General features: G+C 38.9%; 1 protein-coding gene across 1 annotated transcript in view; it reads left to right on the plus strand.

Moving 5' to 3' along the window:
• The first annotated feature begins 5,893 nt into the window (after positions 1-5,893).
• LOC129043472 (histone-arginine methyltransferase CARM1-like) overlaps positions 5,894-22,695 on the plus strand; it is a 322,921-nt gene continuing 306,119 nt past the window's right edge. The window contains 1 exon segment of the mRNA XM_063650130.1: positions 5,894-6,113. Coding sequence (XP_063506200.1) covers positions 5,894-6,113 — 220 coding nt within the window.

Below are 22,695 nucleotides of genomic sequence, written 5' to 3' on the forward strand. Positions count from 1 at the left end.
TGAAGAATTATGCAGTTGTAAAATAAATGAATGAGGAAGGTCTCTATGAAGTTTTGTGGAGTGACTTCCAGATTAAGTGAAAAAGGTAAAGTGGAAAAGACTATATAGTCTGTTGGCTTTTGTATGAGAAAAAAGGGGAAATAAGAAAATATGTGCATCTGAAGATTTACCAAAAAGAAAGGGGAGATAAATGAGAAACTAAGGACATTGATTACCTAAAGTGAGTGGGTGGGAATGGGGCGAAAAGGGTAGAAATAATGAGGGTGCAAGAGGATTAATTTAACACTTATTAAAATATATGCTTTTGTGTAGTTCTAAGTTTTGGAGCTATGCTAATGTTTTGTGTTATCAATATAAATAAGTAAAAACAACACACATAGGAGAAAAATTGGGGTACAAACAGAAATAAATTGAACTGTATTTCAAATGAATAATGTAATCATACTCAAGTTATCTGAGAGGGACAAATAGAGGAAATAGAAATTCTATGATGTTTGAGCAATGTAAACTTGAAAAATATTCTATCTACCTCAACTCTTGTTTTGGTTACTTTCTTGTCAGAAAGAAAGTTGTGTTAAAGGAGAAAGACACAGTGGTTTTAGGGAAAAAAAAGTCTTCATGTACTTTAAACCAAAAGTGTGTGATTAGTAATCAAATGACAGGTAGAGATGAAATGACGTTCTAAAATTAGTGTAGAGCCAGGTGAATTTGGCTGATTCAAACATTCTGATCTTGTGGTATGGCTGCTAGATTCAGTATCTTAGGTTATCACTCTTTGCTATTAATGCTTTTAATTCTGGTTTACAGACAGCAGTAAATTACTAATATAATGACAGCCATAACCATATTGGATAAAAAATATAGCATTTAAGACTTTTTAAGTTCTGTTTCGAGCTTTCCCTGGAAGAAATAACTATTTTCATATATCATTTCTTTAAACTAGATCAGAATATTTGCCAATAAAAATGGATTCAAAGTGTGTGAAAGTAGCCTAAATATAATGTGCTTTGTTTTATCTTAGAATAGTATAACTTTAATAAGTTAAAAAAAAAGTCATCAGTGGAATTTGGAACAATATTAAAATCTTTTCTTATTAGACCTACTGATGACTTAGTAGTGAATAATATCTACAGGAACAATAATTAAGCAGACGTGCAGAAATAATCACACCTCTGTTGTTTAGTTTTAAAATATGAATGTATATTTTCATTAATGATTGACTTATAAAAATCATCCTGAATATAGACATTAAGACATTTTAGATGCTAATTTTCTATTAAGATCATTACCCAACATCTTAGAAATTATGTTAGTTGCTCTCCTATGAAAAAAATCTACCCTGTTCATATTTCATGGATTATATAAATAAAACTGTAGCAGGCTGAGTAGTGGCATCCAAACAGATATGTCCCTGCCCTAATCCCCAGAAGCTGTGACTATTACCTTATATGGTAAATGAGCGAATATTGCCTTATATGGGAAAAGAAAGGATTAAGGATTTTGAGAGGAGGCATTTATCCTGCATTAGCTGAGTGAGCCCTAAATCCATTGACAAGGGTCCTTATGCAAGCTAGGCAGAGGGAGATTACAGAGAGAAGAGGAGGGGATGTGATCTCAGAGGCAGAGACTGGAGTGTTGCAGCCAGAAGTCAGATGACACCTGGAGCCACCAAGAAGCTAGAAGAAGAAAGGAATGAATTCTCCCTTGAGCCTCCAGAGGGAGCATAGCCTTGCCGACACCTTCATTTGGGGATTTGGGGCTTCTGGCCTCCAGAACTGTGAGATAATAAATTCTGTTCTTTTTTTTTTTTTTTCTTGAGACAGAGTCTCGTTCTGTTGCCCAGGCTGGAGTGCAGTGGCGTCATCTCGGCTCACTGCAAACTCCGCCTCTCAGGTTCAAGTGATTCTCCTGCCTCAGCCTCCTGAGTAGCTGGGATTACAGGCGTGTACCACCATACCTGGCTAATTTTTGTATTATTAGTAGAGACGGGGTTTCACCATATTGCTCAGGCTGGTTATGAGCTCCTGACCTCGTGATCCACCCACCTCGGTCTCCCAAAGTGCTGGGATTACAGGCACGAGCCACTGTGCCCGGCCAATTTCTGTTGTTTTCAGCCATCCATTTTATACTAAGTTGTTCCAGCAGCCACAGGAAATGAATACCTAACAGTCAGTTACATTCATGTTTTGAGATAATGTGGATGTGATTATTTAAAAACAGAAAACAAATATTTGGATAATTCATTCTTTCAATTTACAACCACTTGTCTCTAAACATAACCCATGCCTCCCAGTAGAGAGTTTATGCTGCATTATCTCAGTGTAATGTGGGCAAATTGTAGTTCTCTGAGACTGAATAAAATATAGTATAATATTCCTCTGGACCTTGGAAATAGATCACCCAGTGATCTTGGTTAGCCACACAGAATTGGAAATTCAGGAAATATTTGCTCATACAAGATATATCACAAAAATAAAGATAATTTTATTTGAGACAGGCACTTTAAAAGTATTTCAGAGTGTGAGAAAGCCACTAAACATTTTAAAGTACAAAAAAGGGGCTGGACGCAGTGGCTCACGCCTGTAATCTCAGCACTGTGGGAGGCTGAGGCAGGCGGATCACCTGAGTTCAGGAGTTTGAGACCAGCCTGGCCAACATGGTGGAACCCTATCTTTAAAAAAATACAAAAAAAAATAGCTGGGTATGGTGGAACATGCCCATAGTCCCAGCTACTCAGGAAGCTGAGGAAGGAGAATCGCTTGAACCTGAGAGGCAGAGGTTGCGGTGAGCTGAGATCAAGCCACTGCACTCCAGCCTGGGGAGCAGAGCACGTCTCCATCTCAAAAACAAAACAAAATAAAGCAAAACGAAACAAAACAAGTACTAAAAAGGGCAATGGATAGTTTGAGACCATGTAAACTAAATCCACCTTCACCTTTTAGATAAGACAATATGGCATATTGGGAAGACCACTAGATTGAGTCAGCTTATTTTGTTGCATTAGATTTTTCTGGGCCCTTTCCAGGAGGTTTGAAAATTATAAATCCACTTATGATTATAATGGGAAGGGTGTCTCTTATTCTAAGGAAAATAAACTTTTTCTAAAGGAAGTAGAGCTAATCTGAGTATCAGGAAAGCAAGCATTTATAAAAACATATAAATCCAAAATTGATGGCAGGAAAGATTTTGCCTGAAGGTAACGAGAGACAAGCTGGGATGATGTCAAGCTGGGAGTGTAAGGTAGAATTCCCGACCTAGTGGAAGACATGGGCATATGCTGCATGCCTGGCAGCAATCACCAATTAGCCCTTCGTGAGATATAGGAGTGATAAGAGGATTTGGTTATCTGTATATCCACTAGGGAGGAACTTGAATTACCTGGTGTGTACTCCAAATATTGTACTGAATAAATGTTGGATTTATTTGGTTGATAATTTCTGATAGAAAGCAAAATAATTGACCCAATTCAACACATTAGAGAATAATTATTTAGAAATGTGAAAGGGATATAAGAGGGCCACTTGAATAAAAGTGGCCCTCTTATAGTCGGGGAGAACCCTTGGCATTGGGAGATATATATTCTAGATTTTAGGAAGGGTATATAACTATTTCCCAAGATTCAGATTGGGAAGCTCTTCCATTATTATTGATATTTTATACAAAATGAAATTCTGATAGAATAACTTGTGTATAATTCCAATGAAGAACAAATGGATGATATTGTAAAAAGAACTGTATGACTGCCTGAGGAACTCTAGCACAGATTGTAATTGACCATGAATAAAAAGTATAAAGGAAAGGTATAACCAGGGATAAATAATTGCATGATACAGAACGATAAACATGTATCAGAAAAACACTGTCTAGCATGGTTTGAGACTGAGGAAACAAAAGTAAAACTAAAAAAATTAAGTGCTTTGCTTATATGGACCACCATCCTGGAGTGAATGATGAATGCTAATTGGAAACAGAAAAATCAGACTTTATTTTGCTTGTCTATTCTCCAATAAGGGAGATCAGAATTCCAATGTAGGTGGAAGGATGGAAAAAGTTCAACTCTAGAGGTTCTTCAGTTGGGATCTATAGGATCCCAAGCAAACCATGGATAAACTCCGCAAGTACATAAACTTGAATGAAGAAAAATTACACCTTTATTTTCACTGACTTCTAGCTGAAACGTGATGTTTCCTTCCATTTTAAATGTAGATAACAAACCACAGTAGTATCATCATTGAACTTTATCATAAATAAAATCACAGACATTTTCATACCATATCACAATAATTGCAGTAGCCTCAAAATATTTATGCACATCACTGCTTCAAAATTATGGTAGTTATTAGAACTGCAGCTAGATCTTGTTATTTGATTTCTTAATAAAGAAAGCACATATATTATTATATTCTGAAAACTGTATTTCAATATTAGTTTTCTTAATAATCTTATGTTTTTTTATACATTTAAAAGTATTATTCTGAGAAGGTTCCCATTAGGCTTCATCAGACTGCTGAAGAGGCCTACAATATGAAAGCATTTAAGAACTCCTCATTTAGCTCCTTTAAATGAGTTTGTCTCCTGGCTTGGATATTCCAGATGCTTGGAGAATGGAAAGAATTCTGAACTGAACTTGGTTATCTTGAGGAGAAGTGGGGAGTCACAGAGGTACTTAATGATTAGAAATAATTAAATGTTCTAATTTATTCTAAATCAGTCAAATTGGTCTTAATATTTACTAATATCAGACTCATATTAGGCAATTAAAAAGATTGGGAAGGCTTGGAGTGGTGGTTCTCATAGGGCTCTCTGTACATAGTACTTCTGTGATCTAGTAACTTAATTTACTATTTTGAATGAATTAAGGAGGAAAAGTTGTATGATCGCCATACAGGCAGTATACCACATATCTTAAAAGTAATCAAATAGAAATTGCTTTGTGTTTTTTAAAATGAGCTTCAACTCCAAAGGCAGCAAATGGGGACAAATGAGAAGCTTATCTGTTAAAATTGGGAACAACACAAGGATGCCCATATTTCCACTACTCTGTAGCATTGTATTGAAAGTATTTCCCAATGAAATTAATAGAGAAAGCTGCTAGAAAAACAATGATTAAAAATGAAGAGTTTAAATCTTTTCTGTCTCATATATGAAACACATAACATAACCAATGGAAGAACAATTACAAACAATAGCAGAATTTCATTAGGGAGGAGGTTACAAAATTAACATTCAACAGTCAATAGCTACTGGCATAAAACAGACACATAGACCAATAAAACAGAATAGAGAACCCAGAAATTAGTCCACTTATCTACAGCCAACTGATTTTTGACAAAGGTGCCAAGAACACTCACTGCAGAAAGGACAGTCTCTTCAATAAATGGTGCTGGGAAAACTGTATGTCCATATGCACAAGAATGAAACTAGACCTCTACCTCTCACCCTATATAAAAATCAACTCCAAACGGATCAAACACCTACATGTAAGACCCAAAGACAATAAAACTACTAGAAGAAAACATAGGGGAAACGCTTCAAGACATTGGTCTGGGAAAATACTTTATGAGTAAGACATCAAAACCACAGGCAACAAATGCAAAATAAACAAATGAGATGATATTGATACAGAAGGGGGAAGGAAAGTGCTGGGTAAAGGAGTGTGTGGCCCCTGGCTAGGGCTCCACCACTGGGACTGTGCCCATGGACTTACGAGAGGACAGGCATTTTTGTTTTCCTGCCCAAATGTTGCATTTCCCAAGACCACCCTGGCCTGCCACGCCCCCATCCCGAGCCTATAAAATCCCCGAGACCCTAGCAGGCAGACACACAAGCAGTTGGACGTCATTGGCAGAAGAAGACACAAGTGGTTGGACGTTAAGAAGATGTCGAGGGGAACATGCTGGTGGAAGAGCACAAGACACACACCGGCATGCTGGCAGGCCATCAAGGAGCAGAGAACCACGTGGAGTTTGGCCAGGGCAATCCAAAGAGAGCCCCGGCTGCTGAGCGGCCTAACTCCAGGGAAAAACCTTCCCACTCCATCCCCTTCTGGCTTCCCCCATCTACTGAGAGCTACCTCCACTCAATAAAATCTTGCACTCATTCTCCAGGCCAAGGTGTGATCTGATTCTTCTGGTACATCAAGGCAAGAGCCTGGGATACAGAAAGCCCTCTGTCCTTATGACAAGGTAGAGGGTCTAATTGAGCTGGTTAACATAAGCCACCTATAGACGGCAAAATCAAAAGAGCACACGGTAGCACAGGCCCACTGGGGCTTCAGGAGCTGTAAATATCCATCCCTACATGCTGCTGTGGGGTTGGAGCCCCACACCTCCCCATCTGTATGCTGCCCTAGAGGTTTGAGCAGCAGAGCCCTGAAGAAGCAAGCTACTCCCCGTGTCGCAGGCCTTGCAAGGGGGACAAGGGAACCTTTCCTGTTTCAATATCCAACTAAAAAATCTGCATATCAAAGGAAACAATCAACAGAGTGAAAAGACAATTTATAGAATGGAGAAAATATTTGCAAACTATTCATTTGACTGGGGATTAACATCCAGAATGTACAAAGAAGTCAAACATGTCAATGGACAAAAAAACAGACAATTAAAAAATGGACAAATATATGAACAGACATTTCTCACAAGAGGACATACAAATGGCCAGCAAATACATAAACAAATGGTTAGCATCACTTAGCATCAGGGAAATGCAAATCAAAACCACAATGAGGTATCACCTTATGCCAGTTAGGATGGCTATTATTAAAAAGACAAAATAAAAAATGCTGGTGAGAATGTAGCAAATAGAGAACTGTTATATACTGTTTGTGGGAATGTAAACCAGTACACCCACTATGGAGAAGAGTATGGAGTTTCCTCAGAAAACTACAAATAGCACTACCATGTAATCCAGCAATCTCACTACTGGGCATTTATCCATAGGAAAGAAAATCAGTATATTGCAGAGACATCTGCCCCTCCATGTTTATTGCAGTACGTAAAAAAATTTTAAAATAGATTTAGGGGTATAAGTGCAGTCATCTTAAATGAATACATTGCACAGTAGTAAGGTCTGGGAGTTTAGTGCACCCATCACCTGAGTAGTGTACATTGTACCCAGTGGGTAGCATTTCATCCTTCACCAACCTCCCAACTTTTGGAGTCTCCAGTTCTATTATTCCATGCTGTATGTTCATGTGCACCTGTTACTTGGTTCCCAATTACAAGTGAGAACATGTGGTTATTAACTTTCTGTTTCTGAGTCGTTTCACTTAGGAAAAGGGCCTACAGTTCCAACCACATTGTGCAATGCTATTCACAATAACCAAGATCTGGAATCAAACTAGATGTCCAACAACAGATGAATGGATGAAGACAACATGGTATATATACAAAATGGAATATTATCCAGCCACAAGAAAAAATGAAATCCTGTCATTTGCAGCAACATGGATGAAATGGGAAGACGTTATGTTAAGTGAAATAAGCCAGGAGCAGAAAGTTAGACACTGAATGTTCTCACTCATGTGGAGGCTAAAAAGAGTTGATCTCACAGAAATAAAAAGTAGAACAGAAGATACTAGAGGCTGTGGAGTGTAAGAGAAAAGGAAGGACAGAAAGAGATTTGTTAAAGGAAACAAAATTTCAGCTAGATAGGAGGAATAAGTTCTAGTGTTCTACCATAGGATGACAATAGTTAACGATAATGTTATATAGTTTCAAATAGCTAGAAGGAGGATACTGAATGTTCCCAACCCAGAGAAATCATAAATGTTTGAGATGATGGGTACGCTAATTGATCTGATCACTGTACCTTATATGTATAGAAACATCACTGTGTACCCCATTAATATGTACAATTATTATTCATCAATTACAAAAATTTTAAAAACCCTAAAAAAATCAATAGCCAATATATAGGCAAACAAAAGTTAGAAGATAAATGGAAAGGAAGACTCCATTTATGATAGTAAAAAGAAAATATCTATGTATAAACTTAATGAACAATGTCCAAAACCTATATGTGGAATGCTAAAATACTTTCATGGAAGATGATATAAATAGCCTTGAACAAAAGAAAGGAGGCACTTGTTCTTGTTTGGAAGACTCAACTTCATAAAGCTGTCAGGTCTCCCTAATTTAATGTATAGATTTCACACAAATCCCCAAATATACAATTATGTTTTTGTGGGTTCTTCTCTGGAAATAGACAAATTGTTTATAAGAATCACTTGACAGTATGACTAATCAAGAGTAGCCAGGAAAATCTTTAAAAAGAAGAGAAATGGGTAGGGATGGGGGTGGGGGTGGGCAGCTCTACCAGATCAGTCCTGCATGTTACAAAGCTTTAATATTCAATGAAGGATTGTATTAGCAAACAGGCCAGTGGAAAAGAATAGAAATTTGACATGATAGGTCCAATTCATACATAAATTTAGTAACAGTAAATATGGCAACTCAAATAATTGAGAACAGATAACTGGTGTTGGAATACTTGGATAGACATTTGGAAAACAATAAAAATGGGATCCATTCCTTTCTCATATACCAGGTTCAATTCAGAGATTATTTGTAAAAAATGAAAACTCTACATATACTAGAAGAAAAAATGGGCTAATAGTTCTGTACCATGGGAATAGAGGAAACTTTCTAAAACACTCAAAATTTAGAGGCAATAAGGAATAAGATCAATACGTTTGATTATGTTAAAAATGTTGCATGGCCAAACAAACACCATAAAGTAGATAAATACGGGTAACAAGCTGAGGGCAAAATTCTTGCACCTTAAAATACAGATAGAGTTGATTTTTCTAGCATATAAAGGGGTGCTTAAGTAGGGAAGAAATAGGCCAACAATTCAGGAGAAATGGACTAGAGATGTGAGCACAGCATTCACAGAGAAACACAAGCAAATGGCTTCTATCCATGTGAAAAAGAGGCTCAATTTTGATCAAAATAAGAGATGCAAATTAAAACTAAACTGAGATATCGTTTCTCACCATTTACATTTGGAAAAAAATCAGAATTTAACAGTGTACTTTGTTGGCAAGGCTGTGGGGAAACAGCCCTCCTACACATTGCTGAGAGGGTGTAAAATAGTATTATATAGGCATTTACCTACTTCTAGGAATTTGTCCTGAAGGTACAGTGGCAAAAATTTTAAAAGTCAAATGTCAAAACAGTTATTTGCAGCAATATTAGTAATTACAAAAGACTGGAAACACACAATGTCATCAATAAAAGAGTAGTTGAATAAACTAGAGAATTGATAAAGAGAAATACTTTGCAGCTATAAGTAGGCATGAAAATATGAAGAATATAGATATATACACATACATATACACACACATAGACACACACTTCTAAGGGGTGATAGCAAATGTACATATAGTATGCTGCCATTCATCTAGGAATATCAGGAGAACTGCCTATCTACTTATCTGTTAGTTTTTTCCTCTATTTAAAAAGTAGTGGAATAATAAACCCTAAAAGAAAAAAATCTTGATTGTGATATTGTACTACAGTTTTTTCCAGATATTATCATTGGGAGAAACAAGGTAAAGGATATATGGGTTCTCTCTGTATTATTTCTTACAACTGTATGTGAACCCTTTCCTTTGCCACAATTATCTCAAAGCAAAAAAATATATATAAAAAAGAAAGGATTTTGCATAAAGCACATTTCTTTTGAGACTGGTCTTGTAAAACTAGTTTACCTATCATGCAGAAGTTACATGATGCTGTGGATCAAACAAAACCCATCTTTGAAGCTGCACCTCAGGGGATGGGTTTTGTTTGACCAACAGAATATTTTTAAAGTTGAGCTCACAGTAAACGGAGATATTTTACATGAAAATCCAGATTTCTGCTTCCTCTAAAAAATCTGTAACTCTTGCCACACAGGCTTGCCTCATCTCATGCTAAGGAAATACTCTCTCCATTGCACCATGACCTACATTCCTCCTTGTTTCCGTCCCCTGGATATCAGCTCTAGTTCTTAAGTTCCCTGCGTGGTCCCTGAAGGCATTTCACTTTGTGACCACTGTTGTAGGCATCTCATAGAAATGTACGAGGTTGGATTTGAAGCAAAATACTCCAAACTAAATAGAACAGAATCTCATTTATGACAGAAGTAGACTAGGCAAAAATGGACACGGAATTCTGATATTATCTAAAATGTTCACCTATCACAAGGCTTGGCACATAAGTGTTTAATATTGTTTGATGAGTGAATTACATATATTTAAGCTGGCAGTTACACTTTCTCCTCTGTCCATTTTTTTTTTTTTTTTTTTACTATTTTTCAAAACTCCTCATAGCTAGCAAGATTAAGTGAATTTTATCTTCATTTTGTAACCACTTTCTCTGAAAGAAAGAAATAGTTAGAACTGGCCAAAAATAGGGAGACAAGAGCATGTAAGATACAAACACCTAATATCTAAACTTTGATTTGGCTGATTTTGTAGCTTTCTTTTCTCTTTTTTTTTTCTTCTCTTTTCTTTTTAAAGATTCAAATGCTTCCCTTAGTAGAATCACTAAGTGGCTAAATTCTAAATTTGCAGAATTTTTCTCTACTGGAAGATTTATGAATGCCCAAATAATTATTTTGTGGAAAATGATTTAAGCTAGCTATGGAACAAATATTGACTGGTTGTAGAAGATTTAAAGGAGGGTTGGACTTTGGAGCAGTTCAGAAATTTGAATCTGCTCTGCTACTCACTAACTGGGCATACCATGTAAGCTCTTTCACTCATAAATCTGGGATAATTTAGGCTAAAAGCTTTAAGTTATAAAGGGAGGAAGTACCTAGTTAAAGTCCCGAGACTGACGGCTTAGACCAGGGTTCAGCAAACATTTTATATAAAGTGTCAGATAATAAATATGTGAGGCTTTGCGGGCCACATTCAGTCTCTTCCACCTACCCCTGACCCCGTGTGTGTTTTATAGCTCTTTATAAACATAAAGGCCATTTTATCTCATAGATCATACAAAATCAGACTGAGGATTTGTTCCATGAGCTGTAGTTTGACAACTCCTGGTTTATACCCCATAAGTGTTTTCCATGGGGGCTCTGAAATTTGGATCCTGCTTGCTAATTTTCTGTGTATATGCCCTCAAATTATACTGGATGTCTATTGGGTATGGCAGATACTATTGGTATTTCCTGTCAGGCACCCAGCACGCAAGGCGGAGGCCAAAGTCTGACTGATATGGCTGGTAAGATACAATAAGGCCCTTCTACTTTCAGACCATTTATCAGTTTCATAGATAGCTAAAGAAAGAGTACCCAAAGATGCCAGCTCTCTGGGTCTTCATTCCACACAGCAAAAATGATGACACCAAAACAAAAAAGGCCAGATGAGTACAGTGTGAGTTGTGGGATGCGCTCTTGCAGAGGAGCCAATTCGTGATGACAGCTAAGCAATTTTATAGTGTGGAGCTATTAATATATCCTAAGAGCAGTGGGACATAAAGCCCCATACCTCACCAGAACCTGGAGGCAGTAGGAAACTGACAGCCTCCCAAGAAAAATAGGGAGATGAATGGGAGATGGCTTCAAGATGGTTCCTCAGGAGCCTCCTATCTTCTTGTGTTTTGGAATGAACACAGGGCATTCTTCCAATATTGAGATTAGTTACAGTACAAGCCTTTGCTTGCATGACCTCTGTGGGTACACCCACGATTGATGGGGTGTCGTGGAGAAACTGGCTGCTCTCTACAATTCTCCAACAGTTACCCTTGTTGGAGAACAAGGTTTTCTTTTTTCTTGTTGATATAATCCCAACTTGATCATGCCACCAGAATAAAGCCTCAAGAGATGAAAGGTGATTGATGTAAGTCATTCACAGCCATCCCACCAACCCACTCTCCTTTCCAGTGACCGACTCAGGTTTAGGCTTCTGACCCGGTTTGGGTCAATGATATGTAAGAGGAGATTTACTTAGGGATTTGGGAAAAGAATTTACTTTCTGGCAAAGCTGGAAGGCGCATTAGAAGAAGCTTTTTTCTGCCTTTCTTATTGTTGTGGATGTTATTTGTGTAATTCACTGGGATTAAAACTGCAGCAGTCAATTTAGCATCATAAAAAATAGCCTGAAGGTGATAATCAATATATAAGTATGGCAGACCAGAAGGATGAAAAGAGCCTCAACTCTTGATGACAGCCATGAACTGCTGAATGAACCCTGGGGCTTTTGAACATACGGAATGCAGTTATTAATATAATAGCTGTTTTAATGTCCTTATCTGATCATTCTAACATTTGCATCAATTCTGAGTTGGTGTTGATTGATTTTTATCTTCAATGTAGGTCATTTTCCTATTTCCTTTCATGCCTGGTATTTTTTAAATTGAATTCAGATTGCACATTCCATTGGCTGTGAATTTTACCTTTGTGGATACTGAATATCTTTGTTTTCCTATAAATATTCTTGAGTTTGTTCTGGGAAGCAGTTATTTGGAAATTTTCATCTTTATAGATCTTGCTTTTAAGATTTGTTAGGTACAAACAGAGCAGGGTTTAGTGTAGGGCAAATTATACCCTATATTGAGGCAGGACTTTTCTGAAGTACTGGACTCAATGTCCCAGGAGTTGTGGGGTTTTCCCAGCTGGCCAGTGAGATCAGGCATTATTCCCGGCCATGTGTGATCTCTGATCACTGTTTCCTCTAACCCTTTTGGGGGTTCCTTCCTGGCCTAAAAGCAGTTTTCTCAAATGCATTCATGAATCACTACTCTGCAAATACTCAAGGGGGACCCTCTGCAGATGTCTGTAGATCTCCCTCTCTGTAGCTCTCTACTTTCTGTTAATCTGTTCTATGAACTTTAGCTGCCTTGGTCTCTCTGGACTCTGCACTCCACCTCTTTAATTTGGGAGTTTGCATAGCTCTGACTGCATCCCTTTACCCTGAGCTGCAGCCTGGAAATTTTTAAGGTAGTAAGCTGGGGAAATCACCTCACTTGTTTCCATGTCTCGGACATTACTGTTCTTTGATGACTGATGTCAAATTTCTTAAGATTATTTTTTTCAGTTGTTTTAAGTGGGAGCATAATTCAGTCTCTGTAAATTCTTCTGGGCTGGAAGCAGAGATGAACAGTTAGTTACCCTTTTCATAAAAAAGATAAATCATGAGGTTGGGCATGGTGGCTTATGCCTGTAATCCCAGCACTTTTGGAGGTGGAGGCAGAGGTGGGAGGATCGCTTGAGCCCAGAAGTTCAAGACCAGCCTAGGCAACATAGCAAGATTCAGTCTCTACAAAAAAATCTAAAAAATAGCTGGGTGTGGTGGCCTGTGCCTATAATTCCAGCTACTTGGGAGGCTGAGGTGGGAGGACCACTGGAGCCCAGGAGGTCAAGGCCTGAGTGAGCCTCAATGGTGCCACTGTACTCCAACCTGGGTGACAGAGCAAGACCTGGTCTCAAAAAGAAAATAAAAATAAATTATGATATTAACGGGAACAAATGGGTTTATGGTTGAGCTACCCTTAATTGGCAACTGACAGTAGGTAACAGAGTCCCCCTTTTTGTCTGGTTTGTCTTCGTCTGGCTTTTTCCAATGACTAGGCTGGTGTTGCTCTTTCTAGCCAGGGAGAGAGTTAATTATCATTTAAAGAAATAGCGAAGTGGCTGGCAAGATGGCTGAATAGGAACAGCTCTGGTCTGCCACTCCCAGTGAGATCAACACAGAAGGCAGATGATTTCGGCATTTCCAACTGAGGTACCTGGCTCATCTCATTGGGACTGGTTAGACAGTGACTGCAGCCTACAGAGGGTGAGCCAAAGCAGGGTGGGGCATCAACTCACTCAGGAAGCTCAAAGGGCTGGGGAACTCCCTCTTCTAGCCAAGACAAGTGTGAGGGACCCTGCAGTGAGGGACAGTGCATTCTGGCCCAGATACTATGCTTTTCCCATGGTCTTCGCAATCCGCAGACCGGGAGATTCCCTCACGTGCCTATGCCACCAGGGCCCTGGGTTTCAAGCACAAAACTGGGCTGCCCTTTGGGCAGACACTGAGCTAGCTGCAGTTTTTTTTCATACCCCAGTGGCACCTGGAATACCAACAAGACAGAACTGTTCACTTTCCTGGAAAGGGGGCTGAAGCCAGGGAGCTAAGTGGTCTAGCTCAGCAGATCCCACCCTGACAGAGCCCAGCAAGCTAAGATCCACTGGCTTGAAATTCTCGCTGGCAGCACAGCAGTCTGAAGTAGACTTGGGGTGCTCAAGCTTGGTGGGGGGAGGGATGTCTGGCATTACTGAGGCTTGAGTAGGCAGTTTTCCCCTCACGGTCTAAACAAAGCCGCTAGGAAGTTCGAACTGGGCAGAGCCTGCCACAGCTCGGTAAAGCTGCTGTAGCCAGACTGCCTCTCTAGATTCCTCCTCTCTGGGCAGGGCATCTCTGAAAGAAAGGGAGCAACCCTAATCAGGGGCTTATAGATAAAACTCCCTGGGACAGAGCACCTGGGGGAAGGGGCACCACAGGCACAGCTTCAGCAGACTTAAACATTCCTGCCTGCTGACTCTGAAGAGAGCAGCAAATCTCCCAGCACAGCACTCAAATTCTGCTAAGGGACAGACTGCCTCCTCAGGTGGGTCCCTGACCCCCATGCCTCCTGACTGGGAGACACCTCCCAGCAGGGGACAACAGAGCAAGGGTCTCATACAGGTGAACTCCAGCTGGCATCTGGCGGGTGCCCCTCTCGGATGAAGCTTCCAGAGGAAATAACAGGCAGCAATCTTTGCTGTTCTGCAGCCTCCGCTGGTGATACCTAGGCAAACAGGGTCTGGAGTGGACCTCCAGCAAACTCAAGCAGACCTGCACCAGAGGAGCCTGACTGTTAGAAGGAAAACTAACAAACAGGAATAGCATCAACATCAACAAAAAGGATGTCCACACAAAAACCCCATCTGAAGGTCACCAACAGCAAACACCCAAGTTAGATAAATCCACAAAGATGAGGAAAAACCAGCACAAAAAGGCTGAAAATTCCAAAACCAAAATGCCTATTCTCTTCCAAAGGATCACAACTTCTCGCCAGCAAGGGAACAAAACTGGATGGAGAACGAGTTTTATGAATTGACAGAAGTAGGCTTCAGAAGGCGGGTAATAACAAACTCCTCTGAGCTAAAGGAGCACGTTCTAACCCAATGCAAGGGAGCTAAGAACCTTGAAAAAAGGCTAGAGGAATTGATAACTAGAACAACCAGTTTAGAGAAGAACATAAATGACCTGATGATGGAGCTGAAAAACACAGCACGAGAACTTCGTGAAGTATACACAAGTCCCAATAGCCGAATCAATCAAGTGGAAGAAAGGATATCAGAGATTGAAGATCAACTTAATGAAATAAACCGTGAAGACAAGATTTGAGAAAAAAGAATGAAAAGGAATGAACAAAGCCCCAAGAAAAATGGGACTATGTGAAAAGACCAAACCTACATTTGATTGGTGTACCTGAAAGTGAGGGGGAGAATGCAACCAAGTTGGAAAACACTCTTTAGGATATTATCCAGGAGAACTTCCCCAACCTAGCAAGACAGGCCAACATTCAAATTCAGGAAATACAGAGAACACCACGAAGGTACTCCTCGAGAAGAGCAACCCAGATTCACTAATCGTCAGATTCACTAAGGTTGAAATGAAGGAAAAAATGTTAAGGGCAGCCAGAGAGAAAGGTCAGGTTACCCACAAAGGGAAGCCCATCAGACTAACAGCAGATCTCTCCGCAGAAACCCTACAAGCTAGAAGAGAGTGGGGGCCAATATTTAACATTCTTAAAGAAAATAATTTTCAGTCCAGAATTTCATATCCAGCCAAACTAAGTGAAGGAGAAATAAAATCCTTTACAGAAAAGCAAATGCTAAGAGATTTTGTCACCACCAGGCCTGCCTTACAAGAGCTCCTGAGGGAAGCACTAAATATGGAAAGGAAAAACTGGTACCAGCCACTGCAAAAACATACCAAATTGTAAAGTCCATCAACATTATGAAGAAACTGCATTAATGAATGGGCAAAATAACTAGCTAGCATCATAATGACAGGATCAAATTCACACATAACAATATTAAACTTTAATATAAACAGGCTAAATGCCCCAATTCAAAGAAACAGATCGGTAAATTGAATAAAGTCAAGACCCATCAGTGTTCTATGTTCAGGAGACCCATCTCACGTGCAAAGACACACATAGGTTCAAAATAAAGAGATAGAGGAATATTTACCAAGCAAATGGAAAGCAGTAAAAAGCAGGAGTTGCAATCTTAGTCCCTGATGAAACAGACTTTAAACCAACAAAGATGAAAATAGACAAAGAAGGGCATTACATAATGGTAAAGGGATCAATTCAACAAGAAGAGGTAACTGTCCTAAATATATATGCACCCAATATAGGAGCACCCAGAATCATAAAGAAAGTTTTTAGAGAGCTACAAAGAGACTTAGACTCCCACACAGTAGCAGTGGGCAACTTTAACACCACACTGTCAATATTAGACAGATCAAGAAGACAGAAAATTAACAAGGATATTCAGGAGTTGGACTCAGCTTTAGACCAAGCAGACCTAATAGACATCTACAGAACTCTCCACCCTAAATCAACAGAATATACAATCTTCTCAGCACCACAGCGCACTTATTCTAAAATTGATCACATAATTGGAAGCAAAACACTCCTCAGCAAATGCAGAAGAAGGGAAATGATAACAAACAGTTTCTTAGACCACAGTGCAATTAAATTGGAACTCAGGATTAAGAAACTCACTCAAAACCACACAACTACATGGAAACTGAACAACCTGCTCGTGAATGACTACTGGGTAAATAACGAAATTAAGGCAGAAATAAATAAGTTCTTTGGGATGAGAACAAAGTACCAGAATCTCTGGGACACAGCAAAAGCAATGTTTAGAGGGATATTTATAGCACTAAAAGCCCATAGGAGAAAGCAGGAAAGATCTAATATCGACATTCTAACATCACAATTAAAAGAACTAGAGAAGCAAGAGCAAACAAATTCAAAAGCTAGCAGAAGACAAGAAATGACTAAGATCAGAGCAGAACTGAAGGAGAGAGAGACACGAAAAACCCTTCAAAAAATCAATGAATCCAGGAGCTGGCTTTTTTAAAAGATTAACAAAATAGATAGATCACTAGCCAGACTAATAAAGAAGAAAAGAGAGAAAAATCAAATAGACACAATAAAAAATGACAAATGGGATATCACCACTGATCCCACAGAAACAGAAACTACCATCAGAGAATGCTGTAAACATCTCTATGCAAATAAACTAGAAAATCTAGAAGAAATGGATAAATTCCTAGACAAATACACCCTCCCAAGACCAAACCAGAAGAAGTCAAATCCTGTAATAGACCAATAACAAGTTCTGAAATTGAGGCAGTAATTAATAGCCTACCAACAAAAAGAAGCCCAGGACCAGATGGTTTCACAGCCGAATTCTACCAGAGGTACAAAGAGGAGCTAGTACCATTCCTTCTGAAACTATTCCAAAAATAGAGAAAGAGGGACTCCTCCCGAACTCATTTTATGAGGCCAGCATCATCCTGATACCAAAACCTGGCAGAGACGAACAAAAAAGAAAATTTCAGGCTGATGAACATCGATGCAAAAATCCTCAATAAAATACTGGCAAACTGAATCCAGCAGCACATCAAAAAGCTTATCCACCACGATCAAGTCGGCCTCATCCCTGGGATGCAAGGCTGGTTCAACATAAGCAAATCAATAAATGTAATCCATCACATAAACAGAACCAATGACAAAAACCACATGATTATCTCAATAGATGCAGAAAAGGCCTTCGATAAAATTCAATACCCCTTCATGCTAAAAACTCTAAAAAAAACTCAGTATTGATGTAATATATCTCAAAATAATAAGAGCTATTTATGACAAACCCACAGCTAATATCATACTGAATGGGGGAAAGTTGGAAGCATTCCCTTTGAAAATTGGCACAAGACAAGGATGCCCTCTCTCACCACTCCTATTCAACATAGTATTGGAAGTTCCAGCCAGGGCAATCAGGCAAGAAAAAGAAATGAAGAGTATTCAAATAGGATGAGAGGAAGTCAAATTGTCTCTGTTTGCAGATGACATGATTGTATATTTAGAAAACCCCATAATCTTAGCCCATAATCTCCTTAAGCTGATAAGGAACTTCAGCAAAGTCTCAGGACACAAAATCAATGTGCAAAAATCACAAGCACTCCTATACACAAATAATAGACAAACAGAGAGCCAAATCATGAGTGAACTCCCATTCACAATTGCTTCAAAGAGAATAAAATACCTAGGAAGACAACTTACAAGGGATGTGAAGGACCTTTTCAAGGAGGACAACAAACCTCTGCTCAAGGAAATAAGAGAAGACACAAATGGAAAAAAAAAAATCCATGCTCATGGATAGGAAGAATCAATATCGTGAAAATGGCCATAGTGCCCAAAGCAATTTATAGATTCAATGGCATCCCCATCAAGCTACCACTGACTTTCTTCACAGAATTAGAAAAAACTACTTTAAATTTTAAATGGAACCACAAAAGAGCCCATATAGCCAAGACAATACTAAGAAAAAGGAACAAAGCTGGAGGCATCATGCTACTTGACTTCAAACTATACTACAAGGCTACAGTAAACAAAACAGCATGGTACTGGTACCAAAACAGATATATAGACCAATGGAACAGAACAGAGACCTAAGAAATAATGCCACACATCTACAATCTACAACCACCTGATCTTTGACAAGCCTGACAAAAGCAAGCAATGGGGAATGGATTCCCTATTTATTAAATGTTGTTGGGAAAACTGGCTAGCCATATGCAGAAAACTGAAACTGGACCCCTTCCTCACACCTTATACAAAAATTAACTCAAGATGGATTAAAGACTTAAATGTAAGACCTAAAACCATAAAAACCCCAGAAGAAAACCTAGGCAATACCATTCAGGACATAGGCATGGGCAAAGGTTTCATGACTGAAACACCAAAAGCAATGGCAACAAAAGCCAAAATTGACAAATGGGATCTAATTAAACTAAAGAGCTTCTGCACAGCAAAAGAACCTATCATCAGAGTGAACAGGCAACTTACAGAATGGGAGAAAATTTTTGTAATCTATCCATCTGACAAAGGGCTAATATCCAGAATCTACAAGGAACTTAAACAAATTTACAAGGAAAAAAGAAACCTGTCAAAAAGTGGGCAAAGGATATGAACAGACACTTCTCAAAAGAAGACATTTATGCAGCCAATAAACATATGAAAAAAAGCTCATCCTCACTGGTCATTAGAGAAATGCAAGTCAACACTGCAATGAGATACCATCTCATGCCAGTAAATGGTGATCATTAAAAAGTAAGGAAACAACAGATGCTGGAGAGGATGTGGAGAAATAGGAACGTTTTTACACTGTTGGTGGGAGTCTAAATTAGTTCAACCATTGTGGAAGACAGTGTGGCGATTCCTCAAGGACCTAGAACTAGAAATACCATTTGACCCAGCAATCCCATTACTGGGTATATACCCAAAAGACTATAAATCATTCTACTGTAAAGACACATGCACACGTATGTTTATTGTGGCACTGTTCACAATGGCAAAGACTTGAAACCAACCCAAAAGCCCATTAATGATAGACTGGATAAAGAAAATGTGGCATATATACACCATGGAATATTATGCATCCATAAAAAAGGATGAGTTCATGTCCTTTGCAAGGACGGATAAAGCTGGAAACCATCATTCTCAGCAAACTAACACAGGAACAGAAAACCCAACACCGCATGTTCTCACCCATAGGTGGGAGTTGAACAATGAGAACACATGGACACAGGGAGGGGAATATCACACACTAGAGCCTGTCAGGGGGTGGGGGGGCTAGGGAAGGGATAACATTAGGAGAAATACCTAATGTAGATGAGGGGTTGATGAATGCAGCAAGCCACCATGGTACGTGTATACCTGTGTAACAAACCTGCACGTTCTGCATATGTATCCCGGAAGTTAAAGTATAATTTTTTTAAAAAAGAAAAGAAATATTGAAAATGTTTTTACATTTGTCCCTCGTCTTTTTATATATGTTTTCAGTGCTTTTCATTCTTTGTGTTGATCCAAATTTCCATTTGGTATTTTCTTTCTGCTCGAAGAATTTTCTTTAATATTTCCTTTAATATTGCAGGCATGCTGGCAATAAATTATTTCAGCATTTTTTTTGTCTGAAAAAGCTTTAGTGTATTTTTATTTTTTAATGATATTTTTGCTGGTTGTATATTTATACAGTGGCAAGTTTTTATTATATTTCATTTATTTAAGGATGTCTCTGCACTCTCTTCTGGACTGCATAGTTTCCAGTGAGATCTCTATTGTATTCTTTTCTTTGTTTCATTCTATGTAAAATGTCTTTTTCACTCTGCTTTCCCAATTTTATCTTTGATTTTTAACATTTTCACCATGAAATGCCAGAAGTGTGTTTTTATTTACATTTTTTCTTCTTTGGATTTTTTGAACTTCTTGAATCTATTGTTTTTTTCTTTTCTTTTTTTTTTTCTGAGATGGAGTCTTGCTCCATCGCCCAGGCTGGAGTGCAGTGGCGCAATCTCGGCTTACTGCAACCTCTGCCTCCCAGGTTCAAGTGATTCTCCTGCCTCAGCCTCCCCAGTAGCTGGGCACCATGCCCAGCTAATTTTTGTATTTTTAGTAGAGATGGGGTTTCACCATATTGGCCAGGCTGGTGTCTAACTCCTTACCTCGTGATCCACCTGCCTCGGCCTCCCAAACCGCTGGGATTACAGTCGTGAGCCACTGTGCCCAGCTTGATTATTTTTCTAACACATCTTCTGGACTCTTCTTTGTCTTTTATTCTTTTGAATTCCATTATGTATCTGTTAGGTCATCTGATATCTCTTTGTTCTTGGATGTTCTGTTCTTTTTATTTCTTCCACTTTTGTTTTAGTCTTTGTATTTCAATTTGGATAATTTCTATTGATCTATCTTCACGTTTAGTGATTCTTTCTTATGCTGTGTCTGGTTGGCTATTACCCTTTGAAAGTTATTCTTCATAGGTATCATATTTTTCATTTTTAGCATTTCCATTTGTCTTTTTGACAGTTCCCATCTATTTTCTGAAAATTTCCAGCTGTTTTTTCATGTTATTCACTCTTCCCAATAGAAGTTTTAATGTTTTAAACATAGTTATTTGAAATTGTTTGGCTGACAGTTCTAATACCAGGGCCATCTCTGGGCCTGGTTTTACTGATGCTTTAATGTCTTGACATGGGTCTTTTTTCTTGTTGTTGTCTTTCTGTGCCTCAGTTTTCATCTTGCTTTGCATGCCTGTGTGACAGATGGTGTTTCTTTGCATGATTGTTGCTTGTTACTCATTGAGGTGCTGTTAGCATAGTCTGAGGTGGGACAATTTCCCAGTACTTCCTCTTCAGTCTCAGTCTTAGGCAGACCCTGTGGGCCTGAGTTTTGGTGGCAGGACTTTCTGAGCATCACTTCTCTTCCTCCAGTGGTAGACAGTCTCCCCTTTCTATTGAGTCCATGCTTACGTCAGAAGCCATTTCTCTGTCTCTACCTTCATAGCAGCCTAACTCAGCCCTGTATTGGTGGGTGGTCTTCTGTGTAAGTGGGCTCCCCCTCAGGATCGGCAGAATTTTGCTTTATATCATTACAAGATTTGGGTATGAACAGGCATTCTGATCCTTTTTTAGTAACATATGGGTTTTACCTAATATCAGTGTAGGGTGGGAACAGGTTTTCTATCCCTCTCCTGGGACAGATATTCAAATAAGGGTCAAGTTCTGAGATTCTTACTCCTTCCCCAGGGGCAGATGTCTTTTGGTCGTCTACATCAGGGTAAAATTTGGGGTACACATAAGGTTGTGCTTGCCTTCCAGACGCCATCAATCACAGACTTCTACTCATGCAAGGGCTCAAACACAAATGGGCTTCCCGGGGTCGTCCTGCTCCTCTCATAACTCATCAGGCTCTGAGCCCTGCACCATCAGGGGTGAGACGGCACTCCTGGGTTTCCTGCTCTGCCTTCAATCTTTCTCATAAGCACCCAGCAGAGACTCACAGAAAAGAGTTGCTGAGTGGGTGAGGAGTCCACTTGTGCTGGGCTGCCTGGGATTCTAAACTGCTGTGCTAGTCTACCCGCAGTCTTCACAAATGCATTTATCTTTCAGATTTTTTTTTTCTTGCTTTTAAGATTGTCACCTCCTTCTTTCATAGTCTGCTGAGAGTGAAACAATCTGTGTCTCTTACCTCTCCTCAGAGGGCTGTGTCACTTTTTGAATTCATTTCATTTGGTTGTCTTTTACCCTGAACTCTTCAACCCTATATTTCATATTAGGGTTAGAGTGATGTTCTATTGTGGCTGTTTACATATTCTAAACTCGGGTACTGTGGCTTACTCATCAATATACCCTGACAGCTAAGCACATGCATTTCTCTTATTAACATAATAATATATTCTGCTTATTATTGGCATAAAGTAGACATGTTAAATTACTTTAATATTGGAAGATTTTCTATTTTGTTTCTTCTTTTACAAAGAATCTCAATATTTACTCTTGGTTACTCCCTAGTGGTAGCATTTTTAAAACAACTAACAGTATTAGTAAATTATCTGACAGTATTTCAGGAATGAAAGAATAGCAGTGATACGGAAACC

Source organism: Pongo pygmaeus, chromosome 13 (assembly GCF_028885625.2).
Source record: "Pongo pygmaeus isolate AG05252 chromosome 13, NHGRI_mPonPyg2-v2.0_pri, whole genome shotgun sequence".
NCBI lineage: Eukaryota > Metazoa > Chordata > Mammalia > Primates > Hominidae > Pongo > Pongo pygmaeus.